Source organism: Thunnus albacares, chromosome 3 (assembly GCF_914725855.1).
Source record: "Thunnus albacares chromosome 3, fThuAlb1.1, whole genome shotgun sequence".
Taxonomy (NCBI): Eukaryota; Metazoa; Chordata; class Actinopteri; order Scombriformes; family Scombridae; genus Thunnus; species Thunnus albacares.
The window spans coordinates 37999639-38022804 of NC_058108.1; the positions used below are offsets into that span (position 1 = coordinate 37999639).

The following is a 23166-nucleotide window of genomic DNA, read 5'->3' on the forward strand; positions in this document are numbered from 1 at the left end:
AATACAAACCAGTTTTATTTGGTTTTTACAAAATAAGAAATATAAGACGCAAAAAGTAAAAATACAAAAACTTGAGTAAAAAGTTAAAAAAAGCAAAAGGACCAAAAAGAGAAATCTCCCAAAAACCTCCTCAGGAAAAAGAGTCTAAGAAGAAAAAGGCCCTGAGTCACTCTTGGGTTCTATTTTTAAAACCTTCCATCCTCCTCTTCTTTACACTTTTATTTCCACATATGGTCTCCAGGACATCTACCAGCTTCAACAGTTACCTTTTCTTTATCTGTCACTTACAACAGACTACATGGAACTTTTGAACTTCTTTTTTACATTTGAGATTAAATGTAGTGACGTCTGCAACGTGCAGAAACCTGCAGCTTCTACTTTGGCCTCAGGTTTGAAACGGTTGTCGAGTCTTTGTTGCTTGTGTTTGTGTTTGCTTAATCTCACTTGACAGTTCAGATCTAGTTCAGTACAAATGATGTAAGACATTAGACTATGTTTTATTTATCACCCATTAAATCATTTTATTCAGAAGGAGGCTTGAGTGGAGCTTTCAACAATGAAGGAGAAGACCTGAAGCAAATATATTTAAAGCTACAGAGAGACGACAACTAAACACTAAATGTTTCAAGATGTTTCTGAAGTATCGGCGGCTTCTTGAAAAAGATGTTAATAGGAAGAAAGAACAGAATTAAATTTTTGAACATGGTGGGATAAAGGTCAACTAAAGGGATGTAAATATGTTCATGTTCTGGCTGTTTGGGAGTGCGAGTATGTGGATGTGTATATGAATACATGTGTGCGAGTATATGAGATGTGTACATGTTTGTGTGTAGATGTAACTAAATGTATACGTGTGTATTTACATATGGCTTCACTCGTATGTACATATGAGTATACGTATGTGGATATGAAGCTGCCTTTTTTCTCTTTTTCTACTTTCCTTTTTCTTTTCTAATATGTTGTTGTCGGTTCTGTTGTCATTTTCCTTCACTTGCATGTGTGTGTAAACAGTAGGGATGTGCAGAGATCCCAGTATTTGTATTTGTGTCTGTATTTGTTGAGGCAGCAAAATTATTTGTATTTGTATTCGAATAAAAGTGGAAAGAGGCTTAAAAATCCTGTTTTTGTTTTTATGACACTTTTAATTTTAGAAAATTAAAGTGTTACAATAAGTGTTCATGAATAAACTACCTTATGAAGGAGGTCCCCAGATCAGAGACGACTGCGCTGACTACTGAGCTAAAACTTTACTCATCGCCTCATTGCAGACAGACCTCTACCTGTTTATACACCCATAACACAGAGACAGCACAGCCTGGAACATGTAGAGAGGAACTTCAAAGGTGATTCTTGCTTTGCACTTTTCATTTATTGCCTATTTTTTACAACCTAACTTTGTGGAAAGGAGAAGAGGAACAACAGGTTATGGAGAGTCTCTTGAGACCACTTTGCTTGTGTCAGTAGCTCAGCTTTATCTCTGGGGAACACCCCCAACAAATAATTTTTTAAATATTTGTATGAAACAAATATTCATATAAAACCCACTATTTAGTGCTTTGCCGAATAATGTATTTGTATTCGGGCACACCCCTACTGTGTATTCATGTCCTTTGACTTGTGTAAAAAATTTTTTTTTTAACCCACAATATGTAATTTCAGCCGCTAGGGGTCTCAATCAAAACAATAACAAAAGACGGAGTGTGATGACGGTGTGAAGTAGCAAGGGATCATGGGAGTTGTTGTCTTCATTGTTAAATAACCAGCTTCACCAGGATAAGATTACTCCAGTGTTCATCAAATTTGGGATGTTTTTACTGGGAGCCGAATTATCCACAGAGGTCTCCTCCTCTCCAGACACAAACGTACACGCAGATTAAAATCGTTCAAAATACTAATTAAAGCTGTTTCACCTAAAAAATCAATGTTTCTCTAATGATGTTTGGTGACCACCGGACTTCCTGGAGGGGCTGTTAGCCGAGCTGCTGCTAACGTTTGTCCAGTTTATTTCTCTGATAACTTAAGATCCAGACGTCCAATGACTAAAATCCTTCTTCCGGCTAAAAGATATAGTTAAAAACCACCTAAATTTATCATGAAAATGTGTCTTAAAACTGAATAAAAGTCCATTTATAACAGTTTGTGTGGAACAACCACAACGCCGATGTATTATCTTGTATGTGTGTAAGTTACTCTTTGGTAGACGCCATTGTAGCGGACAAACACAGCGCCGCCGTATGAATCTGGTGTGTGTTTACTCTTTGGTAGAGGAGGTATGACGCCATCGACAGGCGACCAAATGAAACGGTCCGTTACTTTGATTAAATTACAGATTTCTCTGAGTTTGAACATTGTTGGAAACATTTGGGATAATGTAAGAACACAACTCAACAACATATATAACATAGGTCTAGTTGTTTTTACACATTTTAATGTGGAATAATTACATATTATACCATATGTGATGTGGAAGCACAAACACTGAGATGAAGTGTACAGTGAAGGAGTAAACATCTGGTGTTAGTTAAACATTTGAAGTGAAATATATTTGCATATTCATAGATTCTGGGAGTTTTTAATGAGGAAGAAGGAGGAGACGCCATTTTAAGGATTTTAACATGGTATTTATACTTTTTTGTGGAACTTTTTTGTGTGTAGTAGCACATCTTCATCACTGGATAAGACGATAATAATATTACAGTAACTTCTGATTATCAGTGAGATCAGTGTGAGTTAAAGAGGTCTCTTCTCCTTCTCCTGAGGGCACAGGTTAGTCATTAGTCATAACTTCTAACATTAGAGAATGATTAGAGAGCAAAGGTGAGTGAAGGAAGGTTTTCTTTCATTAGATCAAAATGATCTACTTAGTTTTATTTCAGCACAATAAACAAAATACAAAATGTCAACAAGAGTAGAAAATCTGCTGTTCTTTGTTAAAACAGCTGCAGCTCTATCAGCATCCACACATGGTAAATATTTTAAATTCAATACATTTCACTGGTTATACAGAACAACAGCCTGTCAGTCTGTGGAACAAAGTGATCACTGTCTCCTCTTCTTCCTCTCCTCACATACGCTCTCGGTTAAGGGAGAGGCTCGCCCTCATGACCTTTGCTCTTTCCCGACAAGATGCTAAGTTGCTTCCCAGACTTGATCATGTGACCTGAATCTTTCCATTTTTCTTCTGTCGGTTTCACAAACTTTGCCACAGATGCCGTCAACGAACGTCTGTGACTTTTCTCTCTGCTGTGTGAGTGTTTATGAAGCAATATGAGCACATTTATAGTTGTATCCTGGTGAAGTTATTACTGATGGATGTTTGTCAGTGATGATCTGCTGGACTTGGCGCCCTCTGCTGCTTCTTTTCGGTAACGTCTCATAAATAATAACTGATTATAACACCAGTTTGTTGTCAGAACTCAGATTTATGTTAACTGAGTTTTTATGTAAGTTTATTATTAACATGTGGTTAATATACATATAACCATATATAGAGAGTGCTGTTTGAGGCACTGACAGTACAGTGGGGATGCTTTCATTAATAGTTTTTATTGATCAGTTAAGTTTTAAAGACTTGAATTTCATTCACAAAGGTCTTAAATATTTTATGTAGCCTGCTGTTATATATATATATATATATATATATATATATATATATATATATATATATATATATAACTGTAGTAAAACCTGGCTGGAAGATCATTGATTCTGTTGTTCTGGACCTCTGAGCTTAAATGAATTAGTTGAGTTATTTTTAATCGGTTAATCTATCATCCATTCATCTGGTGCTGCTGATCCACATCCAGGTTCTGATTATTATGATGAGCCAGTAGTTATATTATTGGGAATGATTGTTAAAAACTGCCAGGAAGTAATGACCAAAATGTGAAATACATTTAATAAATGGACATTTATCTTATGTTGCACTTAGTAAATAATTCCAGTCTTATTACTGCTGATGGTTTTATTGATATCTTTCATACTTTGACTGTGAAACAGGTATTAAATTGTGTAGCTTATACTATTAAACAAGCTGCAGAAACCGGTTCTCCTCGGTTCACCTGCACACAGCGGGTACATCTCAAGTCTCTTAATCTATGTCTGCTCGCTCCTCGCCTGAACCGGAAGTTGTTCCTAATGCGCCATTTTGACGAGGGTCCCGAGTCTCTTATTTTGCTCTGAGGAGCGAGGAAACATGAGAGCAGCCTTCACGGAAGTCTTTTACCGGCCGACACGCCCCCTTATTGGATATCAGTTATTGATTGGACGCTGCAGCTGATCAGACTGATGTATGACTGCAGTTTCACACCGAAGTGGAGACAGATTACAGATTCAATTTAAATGTATCACTCCCAAGTTTTATGCTTTATTTGTTTTCTGACTCATCATATAGTTAAAATCTGTTAATTGTCGGTCTGATCAACAAAAGAACCATAAACAACTTTCTTCATTTATTAGTAAGATTTTTCTTTTCATGTTATTTCCTCCATTAAACGTCATTTATCGTCATTTACATTCAGTCACATGTGAGGCTGAAAATTCCTGAGCGTCGGGTTTGACATGAGTTACATCATTTCCATTTTCCTTGAAACATTTAGCCAAATACATATTTCCCAGTGTTCAGAAGAAATGATCATATTCTGGGTTATTGAATGATGAATTCACTATCAGGATTATCAAAAAATACAGATACAAATAACCAATAAATAGTATAAACGCATTCTGTCAGTAGAAATGGTTCCTGTGCATCTGAGCAGGACACAGTATAAATACAGAATGCAGGTTTTTATTTATGTTTGTTAAACAGGTAACAGCTGCAGAGAGGAAACAGCTGCTGTGAATAACTGTGAACCTTTATTAGTATTAACACAGTGCACATGTGCACAGACACAAACTCCATCAGAAGTTTCTACAGCTGTTGAAGCCGACTGACAGCTGATCCAGCTGTGATCAGCTGTCACCGTCATCAGAAACAGACGTCGCTTCACATGACGCTTCAGAGGAGAGGACGTCTCATGTCTCTTAAAACAAATTTCCTCGTTTCCTCTCTCCTCGCTTGGTTTCCTGGGGGTCTCTCCTGCATCCTCGGTGGGAGGGACTAAGTCTCTTAAATTGTCTTAGTCCCTCTCACCGTGGATGCAAGAAGAGACGCAAGGAAACCACGCGAGGAGAGAGGAAACCAGGAAATTTGTTTGATAAATCTCAGTTTAACAGGTGAACCTATGGATTTGTGACATCACAGCTAGTTTTGGAGCCAATCACGGTCCAGTATTCATCTTATGGATGTGGAAACTTGAGGCCTCCAGTTCACAAACACTGAGATTTAGGAGACATCTGGGGCCTGTTTCAGAAAGCGGGTTTAGTGAAAACTCTGAGCTTGTTCACCCTGAGATGAGGGAAACTCTGGGTTTTCAGTTTCAGAAAGAGAGCTAACTTAAACTTCAGTTAAACCTCAGTTTAAATTTGAAATATCGGTATGAAGCTTTAGACACGTAGGATCAATGAATAATGATCTGTATCGGTCATGATGAGATTGGTCCACTGACGGAACATCATCCCTTTAATATTTGAGATTATATGTTAATATTTCTGAGTGAGCAGGATCGTGGTGCAGCTGCAGAATGTGAAAGTGAGATTTTTTTTAAATAAGGAGCATAATCTGAACGTGTTTTAACAGCGTTCAGTGTTTAAATTTACTACATTTGCTGAAGCAGCTGAAATAAAGTCACTGAATGTTGTTGAGCTGAGATACAAATAGATCTTTAAACATTTTAAATATTCTGTATTTTAACCTTTGATACAAATCATCAAACACATTATTGATCAGACTGTGAGCTACAGTCACGTCTCCGTGTTTCTGATCTCTTTATGTTTTAAATCTTTAAACTATATTTTTCATCTTCAGTTGCTGCTTCCTGTGTTTTGTCCTTCAGATTAAAGCTGAACAAATATATTTAAAATGTAATGTAGCTGCAGCCTGATACACAGTCAGATTCCACTTTATCATCATTAAGGAAATGCAAGTCTGATAAATGATCGATTAATGGACAACACTCAATAAAACTTTATTGTGTTAATTTATTGACACTTTTCCCGCTTTGACGGCTTCAAAGATGTGCAGCGTCCGCACACACATGCATTAATATCTCTACGTCCACTGGATTAAAATGGAGACTCTGCCTTTTATTTATCTGTTGCCATGGTGACTCGTTGTATTGGGGCTCCATTGATTATGGCTTATTTCATTCATCACGCACAAGTTTAACTGAAAGTGAACATACTCAGAGTTGATTGAACAAACTGATCAGCTGTTCAGAAACCCGAAACGTTCAGGCTTCTTCTCAGAGTTTGCTGAACCTGCTTTCTGAAACAGACCCCTGGTGTCCAGCAGGAAAACATCTACATTTAAATATTCACAGATTCTGGATGTTTAATGAAGGAGGAGATGATGGTGTTTTAAGGATTTTAACATGATAATTTAACTCCTTTTGTGGAGAAAAAAAAAACATATCAGACACATATTATTGGTCAAAGCAGAGCATTTTAGATTCATCTTAAACATGTCTGGAGGGGATCTTTAAACACCCTTCAACAAAAACAGGCTTAATCTATGTCTGCTCGCTCCTCGCCTGAACCGGAAGTTGTTCCTAATGCGCCATTTTGACGAGGGTCCCGAGTCTCTTATTTTGCTCTGAGGAGCGAGGAAACATGAGAGCAGCCTTCACGGAAGTCTTTTACCGGCCGACACGCCCCCTTATTGGATATCAGTTATTGATTGGACGCTGCAGCTGATCAGACTGATGTATGACTGCAGTTTCACACCGAAGTGGAGACAGATTACAGATTCAATTTAAATGTATCACTCCCAAGTTTTATGCTTTATTTGTTTTCTGACTCATCATATAGTTAAAATCTGTTAATTGTCGGTCTGATCAACAAAAGAACCATAAACAACTTTCTTCATTTATTAGTAAGATTTTTCTTTTCATGTTATTTCCTCCATTAAACGTCATTTATCGTCATTTACATTCAGTCACATGTGAGGCTGAAAATTCCTGAGCGTCGGGTTTGACATGAGTTACATCATTTCCATTTTCCTTGAAACATTTAGCCAAATACATATTTCCCAGTGTTCAGAAGAAATGATCATATTCTGGGTTATTGAATGATGAATTCACTATCAGGATTATCAAAAAATACAGATACAAATAACCAATAAATAGTATAAACGCATTCTGTCAGTAGAAATGGTTCCTGTGCATCTGAGCAGGACACAGTATAAATACAGAATGCAGGTTTTTATTTATGTTTGTTAAACAGGTAACAGCTGCAGAGAGGAAACAGCTGCTGTGAATAACTGTGAACCTTTATTAGTATTAACACAGTGCACATGTGCACAGACACAAACTCCATCAGAAGTTTCTACAGCTGTTAAAGCCGACTGACAGCTGATCCAGCTGTGATCAGCTGTCACCGTCATCAGAAACAGACGTCGCTTCACATGACGCTTCAGAGGAGAGGACGTCTCATGTCTCTTAAAACAAATTTCCTCGTTTCCTCTCTCCTCGCTTGGTTTCCTGGGGGTCTCTCCTGCATCCTCGGTGGGAGGGACTAAGTCTCTTAAATTGTCTTAGTCCCTCTCACCGTGGATGCAAGAAGAGACGCAAGGAAACCACGCGAGGAGAGAGGAAACCAGGAAATTTGTTTGATAAATCTCAGTTTAACAGGTGAACCTATGGATTTGTGACATCACAGCTAGTTTTGGAGCCAATCACGGTCCAGTATTCATCTTATGGATGTGGAAACTTGAGGCCTCCAGTTCACAAACACTGAGATTTAGGAGACATCTGGGGCCTGTTTCAGAAAGCGGGTTTAGTGAAAACTCTGAGCTTGTTCACCCTGAGATGAGGGAAACTCTGGGTTTTCAGTTTCAGAAAGAGAGCTAACTTAAACTTCAGTTAAACCTCAGTTTAAATTTGAAATATCGGTATGAAGCTTTAGACACGTAGGATCAATGAATAATGATCTGTATCGGTCATGATGAGATTGGTCCACTGACGGAACATCATCCCTTTAATATTTGAGATTATATGTTAATATTTCTGAGTGAGCAGGATCGTGGTGCAGCTGCAGAATGTGAAAGTGAGATTTTTTTTAAATAAGGAGCATAATCTGAACGTGTTTTAACAGCGTTCAGTGTTTAAATTTACTACATTTGCTGAAGCAGCTGAAATAAAATCACTGAATGTTGTTGAGCTGAGATACAAATAGATCTTTAAACATTTTAAATATTCTGTATTTTAACCTTTGATACAAATCATCAAACACATTATTGATCAGACTGTGAGCTACAGTCACGTCTCCGTGTTTCTGATCTCTTTATGTTTTAAATCTTTAAACTATATTTTTCATCTTCAGTTGCTGCTTCCTGTGTTTTGTCCTTCAGATTAAAGCTGAACAAATATATTTAAAATGTAATGTAGCTGCAGCCTGATACACAGTCAGATTCCACTTTATCATCATTAAGGAAATGCAAGTCTGATAAATGATCGATTAATGGACAACACTCAATAAAACTTTATTGTGTTAATTTATTGACACTTTTCCCGCTTTGACGGCTTGAAAGATGTGCAGCGTCCGCACACACATGCATTAATATCTCTACGTCCACTGGATTAAAATGGAGACTCTGCCTTTTATTTATCTGTTGCCATGGTGACTCGTTGTATTGGGGCTCCATTGATTATGGCTTATTTCATTCATCACGCACAAGTTTAACTGAAAGTGAACATACTCAGAGTTGATTGAACAAACTGATCAGCTGTTCAGAAACCCGAAACGTTCAGGCTTCTTCTCAGAGTTTGCTGAACCTGCTTTCTGAAACAGACCCCTGGTGTCCAGCAGGAAAACATCTACATTTAAATATTCACAGATTCTGGATGTTTAATGAAGGAGGAGATGATGGTGTTTTAAGGATTTTAACATGATAATTTAACTCCTTTTGTGGAGAAAAAAAAAACATATCAGACACATATTATTGGTCAAAGCAGAGCATTTTAGATTCATCTTAAACATGTCTGGAGGGGATCTTTAAACACCCTTCAACAAAAACAGGCTTTTATTGGCGGTTCTGGGGCCGCAGCGCCCCCTGGCGGCGGCTGCCGGGGCCGCAGCGCCCCCTGGCGGCGGCTGCCGGGGCCGCAGCGCCCCCTGGCGGCGGCTCTCAGACTCGCCGTCTTCTTCTTCTTCTTCTCCTCCCGGCGGCAGCAGCGGCTCGGCTCTGCTTCTATTCCCGGAGAGACCGCCTCCATTTTAGCACCGACACCCGGCGGAGGAGCAGCGGCTCGCAACGGACTCAGCGGCCGACGGAGGGACACTCTCCTGCGGTGTGGGACTCTCCCTGTCACCCCCCCCGCCCCTTCTCCCCCCTCCGGGCCTGGATCAGCCGGCGCTGCGGCAGGACGCGACCGGGGCTGCGGGGCATCTGTGAGGATTTAACGGGTGGTTTTCTGCGGAGAAACGAGACATTTATCGGGGGAGAGGAGCAGGAGGAGCGGCTACAGGTACAGGCTTTATGCTAATTGGGTTTATTGATTACGCGGATTTATTCTGATTAGGCGGCTTTGTTTGATCTCCTCGGCGGGTTTATTAGCGGCGGACAGGCCGCTGCTGCTGCAGCCTCTCCGGCGGCCTGTCAGCGGCTCCGGCTCGCTGTTTCCACCCGGACAGCATCCATCCAGCCTCCGTACGGCTTTGTGTTTTTATGTGTGAGTGTGTGTGTGTGTGTGTGTGTGTGTGTGTGTTGGGGGTTATATAATGTGCGCAGAGGACACACCGAGCTGTTTGTCTGCAGCTATAATGTGCTTTCACCTCTAACTGAATGATTTACAGCAAACACGCTTCGCCTCATTAAAACATAAACGCGTCTGTTTTTAGTGTTTCTGTCTCTTCTGTTTCATGTCGGTTAATTCGCAGTTTTCGGCCGCCGCGGAGCCTCTGAGGCCGGACTGCAGGTGCTGCAGGGCCGCTGCTTCATCCAGGACAAACACGGAGGAGAAAAAAACAAAAAAAAAAACAAAATACTGAGTCACAGTGTGAGAGACAGCGGCTGAAATGCTCCTTTAACTGAGTCAGAAACAGGTCAGTCAGTCACACCTGAGCTGCTCAATGTCACATCTGAGCGGAGAAAAGTCCAAACATACATGTGAATTTAACACGTTAAATGCTGTCGGAGCAGAGCTGCAGCTCACCAACATCTTCACTGCAGATTTTTCTGTTTGTCACTTTTTCCAATTAATCTTTTACTCAATAAAATGTCCACAATTTTACAGCTGAAACAGCAACTGTCCATTAATCTGCAACTATTCTGATAATCTTTTATCTTTTAAGTCATTTTTAAGCAACAAAAGAAAAACACGAATCAATTTTCTGTTTTCAGCTTCTTAAATGTGAATATTTTCTATTTTTCTTTGTGTTTTATGATATTTTTTTGGTTTTTGACTCTTATTTTCTGACATTTAATGGATTCAATAGTTTAAAATGATCAGAAAAGAATCAATAAATCAATCAATAATGAAACGTAATCCCTAGTTGCAGCTTCATCAATACTCACTTCTATCGTTTACAGAAGTGAAGCGTCTCTGCTCTCAGGCTGACAGATTTGGGTCAAATTAAACTCATCAATTATTGAGATGCAGGACTGAAACATGAAGCACAAAACTAACATCGAATATCTGATACTTCCTGATTTAAATCATCACTTCTCCAGTTTTACAAATCAATACTCGTCAATAGTTCAGTTTGTCCACCAGTTCAACCAAAAAGTGATTTTATCTCCTTGAAAAAACAGATTAACTGACAAGAAACAAAATCAAATGTTAAAGTTAAACATTATTTGTTCTCTGTGGTTCATTAAATGGATCAAAAAGAAAATGAAACAGATTTCTGTCAAACAAAACTCAGTTTAGAACAGAGCTGGAAGAAGTACTCAGATACTTTACTGCAGTAAAAGTACATAAGTATTATGAGCTGGATGTAGTTAAAGTATTGCAGTAAAAGTACATAAGTATTATGAGCTTGATGTAGTTAAAGTATTGCAGTAAAAGTACATAAGTATTATGAGCTTGATGTAGTTAAAGTATTGCAGTAAAAGTAGTGGTTTGGTCCCTCTGACTGATATATTATTATATATGACATCATTAGATTATTAATAGTGAAGCATCAGTGTTAGAGCAGCATGTTACTGTTGTAGCTGCTGGAGGTGGAGCTAGTTTACACTACTTTATATACAGTTAGCTAGTTTAGTCCAGTGGTTCCCAACCTAGGGGTCGGGCCCCTCCAAAGGGTCAGCAGATAAATCTGAGGGGTGGTGAGATGATTAATGGGAGAGGAAAGAAGAAAAAACAAAGTTCTGATACACAAATCTGTTTTCAGTTTTTGGACTTTTTCTCTAATCTTTGATTTTTGCTGAAATATTGGATCATTTGAACATTTATTGAAATGAAAGCATGTGAGAAGTTTAGAGGGAAAAATCACTATTTGGTGGAGCTGTTAACAACTCATAGACATGTGAAATGTGACCCCGACTACACACTGCTTTTTGTAAGACGTCAAAAGCCAAAAAGGTTGGAAACCACTGGTTTCATCTTTAACAATGTGTTGTATTTTAAAAGCTTGTTATATTATCCATTGTGTCAAATCTTCATCTGAAAAGTAACTAAAGCTGTCAAATAAATGTAGTGGAGTAGAAAGTACAATATTTCCCTCTGAAATGTAGAAAGTAGCATCACATGGAAATACTCAAGTAAAGTACAAGTACCTCAAAACTGTACTTCAGTAAATGTACTTAGTTACTTTCCTTACTTTGGAAGCTATGAATTGATTTGATTTATTGATTGGGACAGTGAACAGTTTTAAACATTAAAGATGCAACAGAGTTAGCTCGAAGCTAATTTACATCCTCAGTCCTCCAACAATCAAAACATACAACAACAACAACAAACAGTACAAAGCTACAAACATCACAAACACCCACAATGTCAGTTAGAAATTAATAATTTAAACTTGTCAAATTAAAAACAAGACGAGCTGCCGTAGATGGAGATTAGACTCAATGGTCACACAGCTGATTGGTCTTTAGTAGATCTTTTAATTTGGCCTTGAATGTATTGATTGAACTGCAGTTCTTCAGATCACACAGACACAGATAGTTTTCACTCACTGATTTCAGACACATTTATTGTAATAAGTCGATTGATTTTTACTAAACGATGAAATATTTCTGAGGATATTAATACTTGAGAGTTTAATGGTGCATCGCTCAGTATTGATTCTCTTAAAACAATCAAAACATAAATAAACATTTCTAATAGAATCCATTAAATAACTGCAGCAGCCAGTAAATGTGCCTCCATGTTGTAGTTTATCTAATGTTACGTTAACGTTAGTGATGCGTGGGATGGTTTAAATAGATCAATCAACTAATCGACTAATTGTTTTTAACTCTACATGATCCCGTAAAGTGGAAACAGCAGATAATAACCTTTTTATTTTAATTAGTATGATGGTTCAAGAAATGATTATCGCTACTATTTGATTATTATCGTTTAGTTTATGAAATGTCAGAAAATCTTGTAAACGTCGTCGCAGTTTTCTGACTCTTGCGGTGGGCGTGGCCTGGCGGCGGCGGCAGCAGAGTCACAGAGTCAGGCGATGTTTCCGGCGACGAAGGCTTGTTACTGTAAAGTGTGTTCAGCATCATCTTCATCACCACAGACAGCTGGCGTTAAAGGAGCACATCAGTGTTTCATGACATATTTTATCTTTTGTAATCAAATGTTCGGCCTCCAAAACACAAACACACACGTAACTCAGCTGATTCCAGCTGATCGATCAATCGATCCACAGGAACATTGTCATTTTTCACCATTTTCTGACGTTTTATAAACCAGACGAGTCATCAAGAAAATAATTAGATTAATCAGAATCTAAATGAAAATGATGGTTAGTTGCAGCTCTAATTAATTAACTTCTTAAACAATCTTTCATCCTGGAACTCATTTCTACGGCGGAGGTATACATTCGTTCCTTCTGTGTAGTTCGGTCAGCAGACGTCCCGCCTTTGAGTAGTTCTGATTGGACAAACTGCTCCGTAAAGCAAAACACGTTTCTGACCAAATCATTGTAGCTTTGAGGATGCAGCCTTCATCACGTCGGATGAGATGATGATGCTTGTAGCCTGAGAGACAAAACCCTGTTTGCTCTGTTACCATGGTGACGACTGGCAGCTCAGATCTCATCTGGACCTGTTTTCTGTTAAGTCCTGCAGATCTGAACCATGTACAGAGACCCTTTAGAGGAGGTGGTCTCAGCCTGTCTATTATAATAATAATAATAACCTTTATGCATGCAGCTCTTTTCAAAAACAACTTAACAAAGTGCTTCACTGACATAAAACCAGAAAATAGACTGCAGTTACAAATCAGAACGAGTTCAATGCATCGAGAAAAAGAAGCAGATAATAAATAAAAATCTTAAGAATAAATCAATGAAGAAAAAAATTTAAAAATTAAAAGTCAGTTTATAAGAATGAGTCTTTAAATGAGACACTGAGGTAGTTCGTCTGATTCTGGAGCCGAACAGGCAGCAGTTTACTCAACTACTGTACTGAAGTACAGTTTTGAGGTACTTGTACTTTACTTGAGTATTTCCATGTGATGCTACTTTCTACATTTCAGAGGGAAATATTGTACTTTCTACTCCACTACATTTATTTGACAGCTTTAGTTACTTTTCAGATGAAGATTTGACACAATGGATAATATAACAAGCTTTTAAAATACAACACATTGTTAAAGATGAAACCAGTGGTTTCCAACCTTTTTGTCTTTTGACGTCTTACAAAAAGCAGTGTGTAGTCGGGGTCACATTTCACATGTCTATGAGTTGTTAACAGCTCCACCAAATAGTGATTTTTCCCTCTAAACTTCTCACATGCTTTCATTTCAATAAATGTTCAAATGATCCAATATTTCAGCAAAAATCAAAGATTAGAGAAAAAGTCCAAAAACTGAAAACAGATTTGTGTATCAGAACTTTGTTTTTTCTTCTTTCCTCTCCCATTAATCATCTCACCACCCCTCAGATTTATCTGCTGACCCTTTGGAGGGGCCCAACCCCTAGGTTGGGAACCACTGGACTAAACTAGCTAACTGTATATAAAGTAGTGTAAACTAGCTCCACCTCCAGCAGCTACAACAGTAACATGCTGCTCTAACACTGATGCTTCACTATTAATAATCTAATGATGTCATATATAATAATATATCAGTCAGAGGGACCAAACCACTACTTTTACTGCAATACTTTAACTACATCAAGCTCATAATACTTATGTACTTTTACTGCAATACTTTAACTACATCAAGCTCATAATACTTATGTACTTTTACTGCAATACTTTAACTACATCAAGCTCATAATACTTATGTACTTTTACTGCAATACTTTAACTACATCAAGCTCATAATACTTATGTACTTTTACTGCAATACTTTAACTACATCAAGCTCATAATACTTATGTACTTTTACTGCAATACTTTAACTACATCAAGCTCATAATACTTATGTACTTTTACTGCAATACTTAAACTAACTTCCGCTTGTAAACAGTAACAGTGAGTAGAAGGTGGATCAGCAGGTTGATCTTTAATAACAAACAGCCGGAGGATTCAGAGCCGCTGCTGCTGCTGTTCAGAGACTGTTGGAGGTCATTGAGTTCTTGTCTCAGACCGACGACACCTGCAGCAGACTGATAAAACCCTCAGAAACATCATGTTCGCTCGACTGTCTGCAGACGTCTGCGATGCTCCTGAGAGTCGAAAACTGTGAACTTGTCTTTTTATCCTAAAGAGACTCTAGAAAAACGACAGAATCGGTCAATTGAGCCGTAAAACATGTTTACATCACAGTGACGGCGCCCTCTAGTGCTGCAGCATCAGGTGATCAGGTGACATTGTTATGAAATCAGCCTGTACCAGAGTTCACTGTTCTCTTCCTGTTTACAACCACGATCGTCCCCTTATCTGATGCCACTTTCGGCCTTCAAACTGATTCTTCTGACAGCTTCAGTATAAAAATACAGAAGTGTCTGAAAGCCAAACAAACATGGCCGCCAGTCTGTCATTTAATGTAATTAAACCCAAATCTAATGGATATAATGTCATTTTGCCAGCACTCAGTGTGCTATAGGGATATCAATGATTAATGGATTGTCAAGTAATTGCTGTTAATAATTCAGCTGATTAAAAATGTATTAATCGATGAAGATGAGGGACTTGTGGTGTAACTGGAGGACCTGGTTGAGCTGCTGGTCTCTTACTGTGTCTGATTGAGTCGCTGTGCTCTGAGTGTAAACGCATTTTACTGTTGCAGCACATGTTGAAAGACTTCCTGGAGAGATGAAGTCAGAAACTGTGTCTGTTCCAGCAGCTGGACTAACGCTTCCCTCCGTCATGTAGATCAGCTGTGAGTATCATTTCAGCAGCTCTGATGAAGCAAAGTGTGTCAGAGTTCAATCTGTCTAAACACGTCTCGACTGATCTCATTTGTCGTCTAATGAAGCTGTTTAACACTTTAGATTTTGTCGGCCAATCGTTGAGCAGCGACCGTGTTGCAGCTCTGAAATTGTAAATAAAGTCTTTATTTTGTGTTATTGAACTTGTAATTCATGTAACCTGGTGTTTACTTCACCTGCTCTTTTAAATTCTTCATGTCCGCTGACTTTGTGTCGAACACATCAGAGGTTTTTTCTCTGACACGTTTCCTCTGAGCTGAAGACACAAACGTTGCTATCAGCTCGCTCTCTCTCTCTCGCTGTTATCTATGAGCTGCAGGCGGTGAAACGACGTTTTCAGCTGCTGATGATTCGATGTTCCTTCACTGAAAAGGACAAACGTGTCTATAAACCAGCAGTCAGGTGTCCATATGAGCAGTGAAAGAGGTTTTCCTCGCTGTAATCATTCCTCCTGTTCATACTGGATATTAAAGATCCTTCAAATGTGCTTTCAATGGAAGTGATGGAGGCCAAAACCCACAGTGTGTCCACACAGTCATTTAAAAGTCTGTGTGAAGCTTCTATTCAGCTTCATCAGTCTGAGTTAGTCATATCAAGTGGATATCTGACACATTTTCAGTCTTTTTAGCATCAAATTCCCTCTTTGTGTTTCCCTGTTGAGCTGCAGGTGGAAGTATAGTAACAAAAAGAGGAACTTTGGCACTAAAAAGACTGTAACGTTGAAAGATAACTACTTGATTTGACTCATTTGGACGCTGAAGCTTCATATTAGCTTCAGATAAACCTTCAACTGTGATCTTGTCCTTTTTAAACCTGCACTGAGCTCCTCATTAGACGAAGAGAAGAAACAAACTGCTGCGTATAAACTGTTCAGATTACAGACTGTGAGCTCGTTCAGTAAGGAAATAATCAGAGTGGATTCCAGCTTCTGCTTGCAAATGAGTATTTGTGCTTAAAAATGTTGTAAAAGCAGAAAACAGTGTCTGAGGGTACACTGTTTTAATCAATAATCAATGGATTTTTGAGGCCGGTACTGATATCAATATTTGGTATATTTGAGCCAAAAGAAAGTGATATATGGACTGATTTTACATAAATGCATAACATAAACAACAATCTACATAAAGAGCCTTTGATCTGATGGTGTGAACGAATCTCCTCTGATTGATCCTCAGACTGACGGAAGCTCGTCTATCAGATTTATCTGAAACTTCTCAGATATTTAAAAAGCTTTTATGAAGTGACTCTACAGAATCATGATGGACAGTTTTTTTTTTTAAAAAAGAAGAACCAGAGAAATTTTTATCCTTTTGAACAGCTGGCGCCTACGTTACCCACAGTGCACCTGGAGATCGTTGTGTGTGTGATGCTAGTAGCGGCTAACACAGCCTGGAGCTGCTAGCCACTATGAGGAGCTTCTTTCTGACCTCTGCCCCCCCCCCCCCCCCCAACCCACGCTGTGACATCATCAGTGACATCATGACTTCACACCGAGAGCACCTGGAAACACCTGCAGGCCATGCTGCGTTCAGGTCCTCTCTGAGTTATAGTAATTATGACACTCGTAAACAGTGTTCACCGGGAAATTCACGTTTACTGGATGTGGAGTTAAAGAATCAACCCGTCAGCGATGTTTCTAAATGTCGCCGTTTCTTGTTGTCTATCAGCCGACATACACGCTGACAGTGAGCTGTGATCCACACATGAAGCTTATTTTTACACTTTACGTCTGTTTTCTTCAGTTTGTTGCTTCACTGATTGTCTGCTGAGTGCTGCTAAAAACAGGTGACCTACACTCAGTCCTGCACCTGAACGCATCATCCTGTGACACTCAGATGGACGACTGAAGCTGACGGTGTGCGTGTGCGTGTGCGTGCGCGTGTGTGTGTGTGTGTGTGTGTGTGTGTGTGCAGCTCAGAGACTTGAGGCTTCAGATGAGTCATGCTGCTGCTCTGCACCATGACAACAGCAGGGGATGGAGGCGGGGGGGCTGAGATGGTGGAATATTCCAGATCAGATCATCGCTGCACGTGATTAATAATAATAATAATGATGATGATAATAATAATAAGTTTTGTTTAAATGTGTTTCAGGAAGTAACGTGCACGTTCAGACTGTTGCTGTCCCGCTCCGATGACGCGTTTTACGTCCACGTTGGAGACGCGTCAGGACGTGTTGGCATTTACCAGACATGTGGTCAAACGCGTCCCAGACCTGCTCAGTAAAGGTCTGAGTGTAAACAGGGTCTTTGTTGGTGTTTGGTCTGTCAGGAGTGAACCAGACAGTTATTGATGATCTGATCAGTAGCCAATGAGTGTAGAGCTGCATAATAATCAATCAGCAGAACATTATCTGCAACTATTTTCATAATTGATTAATTGTTTTAGTCGTTTTCATACGTTAGTTTATATTTCAGGTTGTTAGTTGGACCAAACAGGAAGTTTAAAGACGCCACTGTGACCTCAAGAAACTCAACGTTAACGTTTCATCAACTAGACGTCTAATCAGCACATTGATCACTAATGAAAGTCGTTAGTTGCAGCTCTAATTACAAAGTTTAAACCGTCCAGTTTCTGCAGTGATGAGCAGCGATGGAAGAAGAACTAATACTTTAACTGAAGTAAAAGTATTAATATCACAGTATAAAAATACTCCTTTATAAGTAAAACAGCTCCAGTCAGTCATCTGTTACACAATCAGATTTCATTCATTATCAGTTTTCTTTTTTTTTTTTTATAACTTTCAAAGATTTAATGTTGATCTTCTGACACTAAAGAACAGAAAAAGATCCTTTAACGTCAAAGTGATTTAAATTAACGACAAATATAAAATACATCATCTGTTAGAAGTAATATTACATATATACGTAACGAATGTAGTGGCATCAAATACAAATACTCCAGTAAAGTGCAAGTACCTCAATAAATGTACTTGTTGAGATTCTGGTTGTAAACAGTCTCAGTGAGGCTGACTGCGGTGCGTTCAGGGGACGTGAGCTCTGACTCTGCGGTGCGTTCAGGACTCATGAGCGCCGACTCTGCGGTGCGTTCAGGACTCATGAGCGCCGACTCTGCGGTGCATTCAGGGGACTTGAGCGCCGACTCTGCGGTGCGTTCAGGACTCATGAGCGCCGACTCTGCGGTGCGTTCAGGGCTCATGAGCGCCGACTCTGCGGTGCATTCAGGGGACGTGAGCTCTGTGTGGAACTGAAATCTTTTCATGATAAATAACAGGATCAGAATTAACTTCAACACATCGACACTCGTTAACAGTTCAAACCGATGGATCAATCAGTCTGATCCTGAAATGTATTTGTGGTCATTTAAAGGTCAGAAACATGGCGTCTGAGTGATGTCATAACTTCCTGTTGTGTCTGTAATTCTGACAGAAACATCAACAAATGAATCTGAACGGATGTTTCTTGTTTCTGTTGCTTCATTTCTCCGGTTGTTGTGTTTGCCCTTGAATGCAGCGTTTCCACGGCGACACTGCAGGCCGGTCGCTGCAGATGTTTCTTTGTCTGCTCGGCCGAAGGCGGGGTATTGTGATGTAACGATGACATCATCAGTCAGAGCGCCGTCACTGTCGCTCTGTGACAAACGGCCGCTGAGGCGTGAAAACTGGGTCAGCAGCTGCAGCGGGGGTTACCGTGGCAACCGGATCAGCAGGTCACAGACTCTGCTGCTGAGGCATGCTGGGAAATGTAGTAGCTCTGTGTCTGACTTCTGCCTCTTTTCTTCCCTCCCTCAAGGTTCTCAGCGAGGATGTGGCACTGAGCATGCTCAGAGTGCTGATTGTTACCATGGGGATATTCAGCAGCGGCCAGGCGTGCGGCGGGCAGGACAACTGCTCCGCCCACAGCGAGTCCAAAGACTACTGCTACTCGGCTCGCATCCGCAGCACCGTGTTGCAAGGGCTGCCGTTCGGCGGCGTGCCCACCGTGCTCGCCCTCGACTTCATGTGCTTCCTGGTGAGTCACCGCCGCCGCCGCCGCCACGGCACACACACACACACACACAAACTACAAACTGTCAGGTCACATGACCTCAACAGGAAGTGATTGTTGTGGAAATGTTTGCATGCAGAGACGTAAAGAAAGAAAGCTCTTCCTCTACAGATGAAACACAGTCAGACGTGCCGACAGACAGATGTGGTCCTAGATGATAATCCTCCAGGTTCCTCATGATCCAGTTTGTGAGGCAGCAGGCTTAAAGATCTCTAACTGGCCCCAGAGGTCAGCGAGCAGCCCTCAGATAGAAACAAGTTCAAGAGATCAACTAGACTAGGAGCAGGATTTCTTCTCCAGCGCGTAGACCAGAGTGACATCACATCACGTCCGCCGTCGTCTAAAGACTCAGAGACGCAGCAACTAAACCTCAGACTCAGTTTCTAACATGTGATTATAAACAGGAAACACATCAGATGATAACCAATCATCTCACAGTTAATTGATCATCATTGATCATTTTTAAAGGATCATTTCAGGTAAATGTGACGGGTACGTTATACAGTACGATGGGAGTTGAGAAGGAAACACAAATGCTCCTGTCAGTATAGAGGAGATGTTTACATTAGGTTTGAAGACAGAGGTATGTAGTCCACTATTGTCCTGTGCCGTCCCACCACTGACGGGGGCTTTATCTGAAATCCATTATACAGTTTCCTCTGGTACATATCAGTCACATGATCGCTGGGAAGGCCTCGGAGGAGAGAAACCGGGTCGAGTTCAAGGTTTTTTTTTTATCAGGACCTTTTTGCGTTTCAAACGAGACGTCGCTCCAATAATTTAGTATTTTTACTCAGGACCAGAAACGGTGAGTTTAAGAGCGAACAGAGAGACGTCCGTCCTGTACTCGGAGAGACGGTTTGGGCCGACAGCTGCTTGTTCTGAGATCTTACAGAACAGCAGCAGAACTGATGATGAGTCTGCAGACTGATGAAGATGATGAACTCTTTGTACTGATCAATAGTCTGGGCTCCTGCAGACCAGCTTAACAGCTGATTCACAGGACTTTAATGGAAACTGTGGTCGTAATATGGCGGCAACACGACACTAAACTCTGCTGCTGATGTTTAAGTTTGAAGTTTTTATTCATTTTAACATTTTAATAGTAAAAAAAAATACACAAACACACATTTATAGAAACAGAAACAGTCGACCTCTGTGAGATGAAACATCCTCAGTGTACGTCAGATGTTTGACGCCACGTTTGAACAGTATTTACTGCAGCCGACTGGTTCCCAGTGTTTCCAGTCTGACACGTTTACAGTCTTTGTGTTTCCCTGTTGAGCTGCAGGTGGAAGTATAGTAACAAAAAGAGGAACTTTGGCACTAAAAAGACTGTAACGTTGAAAGATATCTACTTGATTTGACTCATCTGGACGCTGAAGCTTCATATTAGCTTCAGATAAACTTTTAAATACATTTTCTGCACAAAAAAACTGTGAACTCGTCCTTTAACGTTTACATCATCAGCCGTCTGGTTTAGTTTGTTCCTCCTGTGCTGTTCACTGACTGGTGGAAAAATCAATTCTGCAGAAACATGGATCGACCCACATCCTGCTCGTATCCCTTAGCAACGGTCAGTCGATGGATTAGTTCATGTAAACGTTGTTCTGACTTGTTGTGTCTTTCTGTGTTTATGTTTTTCCATCACAAGTCTAACAGGAAGTCCTCCTCCTCCTCCTTCTTCTTCTGTGTTCAGGTGCTGCTCTTCGTCTTTTCCATTCTGCGGAAGGTTGCGTGGGACTACGGCCGCCTGGCGCTGGTCACCGACGCCGACAGGTAAACTTATAATTCCACACATGAAACGATCACTTTTGATTAGAAGTTAAAACAAATTAACAACTTCAGTTTTTTCTTATTTTTAAAATGTTCCAAAAAAACGGAGCCGTGGTTCCCAACATGCGGGTCGGGCCCCTCTGAGAGGTCACGAGATGATAAACAGGTGTACGGACAGTTGTTGTTGTTTCAACTGAGGTGCAGGAGTTCTTCTTCTGGTGTTTTTGTCAGTTTTTAAACAGCTTCAGGTGCGTTACCGCCTCCGTGTGGACTGGAGGAGATTTACATGTAGCCAAGAAAACGCCGCCGGATGGAAAGCGGATCCGTGTTCAGACGAACGTCGATCCAGAACGCATGAAGTGACTCCATGTTAACAAAGAACAGATTCACTCTGTGACATCATCAGATTCATGGACAGGTTGTTTTTTTTAAGGATGAAAATTGAGCGTCGACATTACCCACAATGCACTTGCCGACAGCTGGCTGGGCGATTGAGGCGTGTTACCCCCGGGATTCCACCGGGAGCACGTCAGAGGCGGAGCGTCTTCACTGCGGGGGAAGCCTTCCGTCGTTTAAAGTCAGTTGCACTCCTACTACAGTAATTACAGCAGCCTGGTCAAAGCTGATAAAGTGCCTCAAGGCTACCGTAATTACTGCAGTAGCAGGGCAACTAAACTGCCCAAAACTTGCTCAGCTTTCGTTGATTTGGTCATTTTCCTTGATCTTTGTGCTTCTGCTGTGGTTAATTAGGCTACGTAGTTAAACGGTTTCTTTATTCGTCTGATTGGACCAAAGTTTAAAAACTGGGCTCAACTTTTGACACAAAGCTCCAGACGTCATCCAGCGCGGATCACATGACACCTTCAACTGTCAAACACAGCGTCACTTAAACTACATGTAGCTGATGATACTCGTGTAACGTTGTTGTTTTTGTTCTTATATATTGAACACATCAGCAGCAGATTATTGTGAAGGAGCTTCTTGTTATTGATGTTGCTGGTTTTAGTTTTTCTCGCAGCGGAAACGTCGACATCTTTGTTTGTTTGTTTGTTTGTTTGTTTGTTCCTCGGCTCTCACAGCAGCTCTTTATTTTCTTTCTGTTTGGATTCCTGAAGACTGAAGAAGCGGTTCAGCGACCTGGAGGAGCGGGAATAGTATGTTGCTGCTTCCTCCATGTTTGGTTTGTCCGCTAACATCTTCCTCCTCCTCTTCCTCTTCCTCTTCTTCTTGTGGTTTCATTAACAGGGTTCTGCTCTCTGATTGGTGCACTAACACGACTTCTTCTTCTCCATTTCAGTTTGTGTTTGTTTGTGTCTGTGTGTATGGCAGGTTGCTAGTGCCACCAACCACACGATGATGTGGAATTATTCTTCATTTGTTTTCACATTTAAGAAGCAGCAAAATGACTACAAACAATTAACCAATTATCAAAATAGTTGGTGATTAACTTAATAGTTGGCAACTTATGGGTTAATCATTGCAGCTCTACCTTTGAGACAATTCATTAGCTAAGCGATTAATTGAGTATCAGCTTCAGTAATGAAAACAATCGTTAGTTGCAGTTCTAGTTAAAGGTAACGGGCAGAAATTCACGTTTATAGAAACAAGTATCACATCTGTGTGGAAGGTGGCACTAATCACCCCCCATACACAGAAATACTGACATGACTTTATATATATTTGTATAATATTTGTGCGTGTGTGTGCAGTGTTTATATGACACCTTTTATTGATGTTGGCTAATGTGATGCTAACAGTTGTGATGCTAACAGTTGCCATGCTAACACTGCTCCGCACTTCTCTCCATT

At 40.2% G+C, this 23166-nt stretch overlaps 1 protein-coding gene across 5 annotated transcripts in view; it reads left to right on the top strand.

Annotated features, from left to right (window-relative positions):
• Positions 1 to 9090: 9090 nt before the first annotated feature.
• LOC122975534 (CSC1-like protein 2) overlaps positions 9091 to 23166 on the top strand; it is a 38120-nt gene continuing 24044 nt past the window's right edge. Inside the window, exons 1-5 of one of the 5 annotated variants that reach the window (XM_044344019.1) lie at positions 9227 to 9563; positions 9976 to 10140; positions 19328 to 19546; positions 21282 to 21361; positions 22474 to 22512. In XM_044344019.1, coding sequence (XP_044199954.1) covers positions 19355 to 19546; positions 21282 to 21361; positions 22474 to 22512 — 311 coding nt within the window. In that variant the 5' untranslated portion in view covers positions 9227 to 9563; positions 9976 to 10140; positions 19328 to 19354. Of the gene's footprint in view, positions 9564 to 9975; positions 10141 to 19327; positions 19547 to 21281; positions 21362 to 22473; positions 22513 to 23166 lie in introns of all 5 variants that reach the window. The other 4 variants (XM_044344056.1, XM_044344038.1, XM_044344028.1 and 1 more) reach the window with 4 other exon arrangements.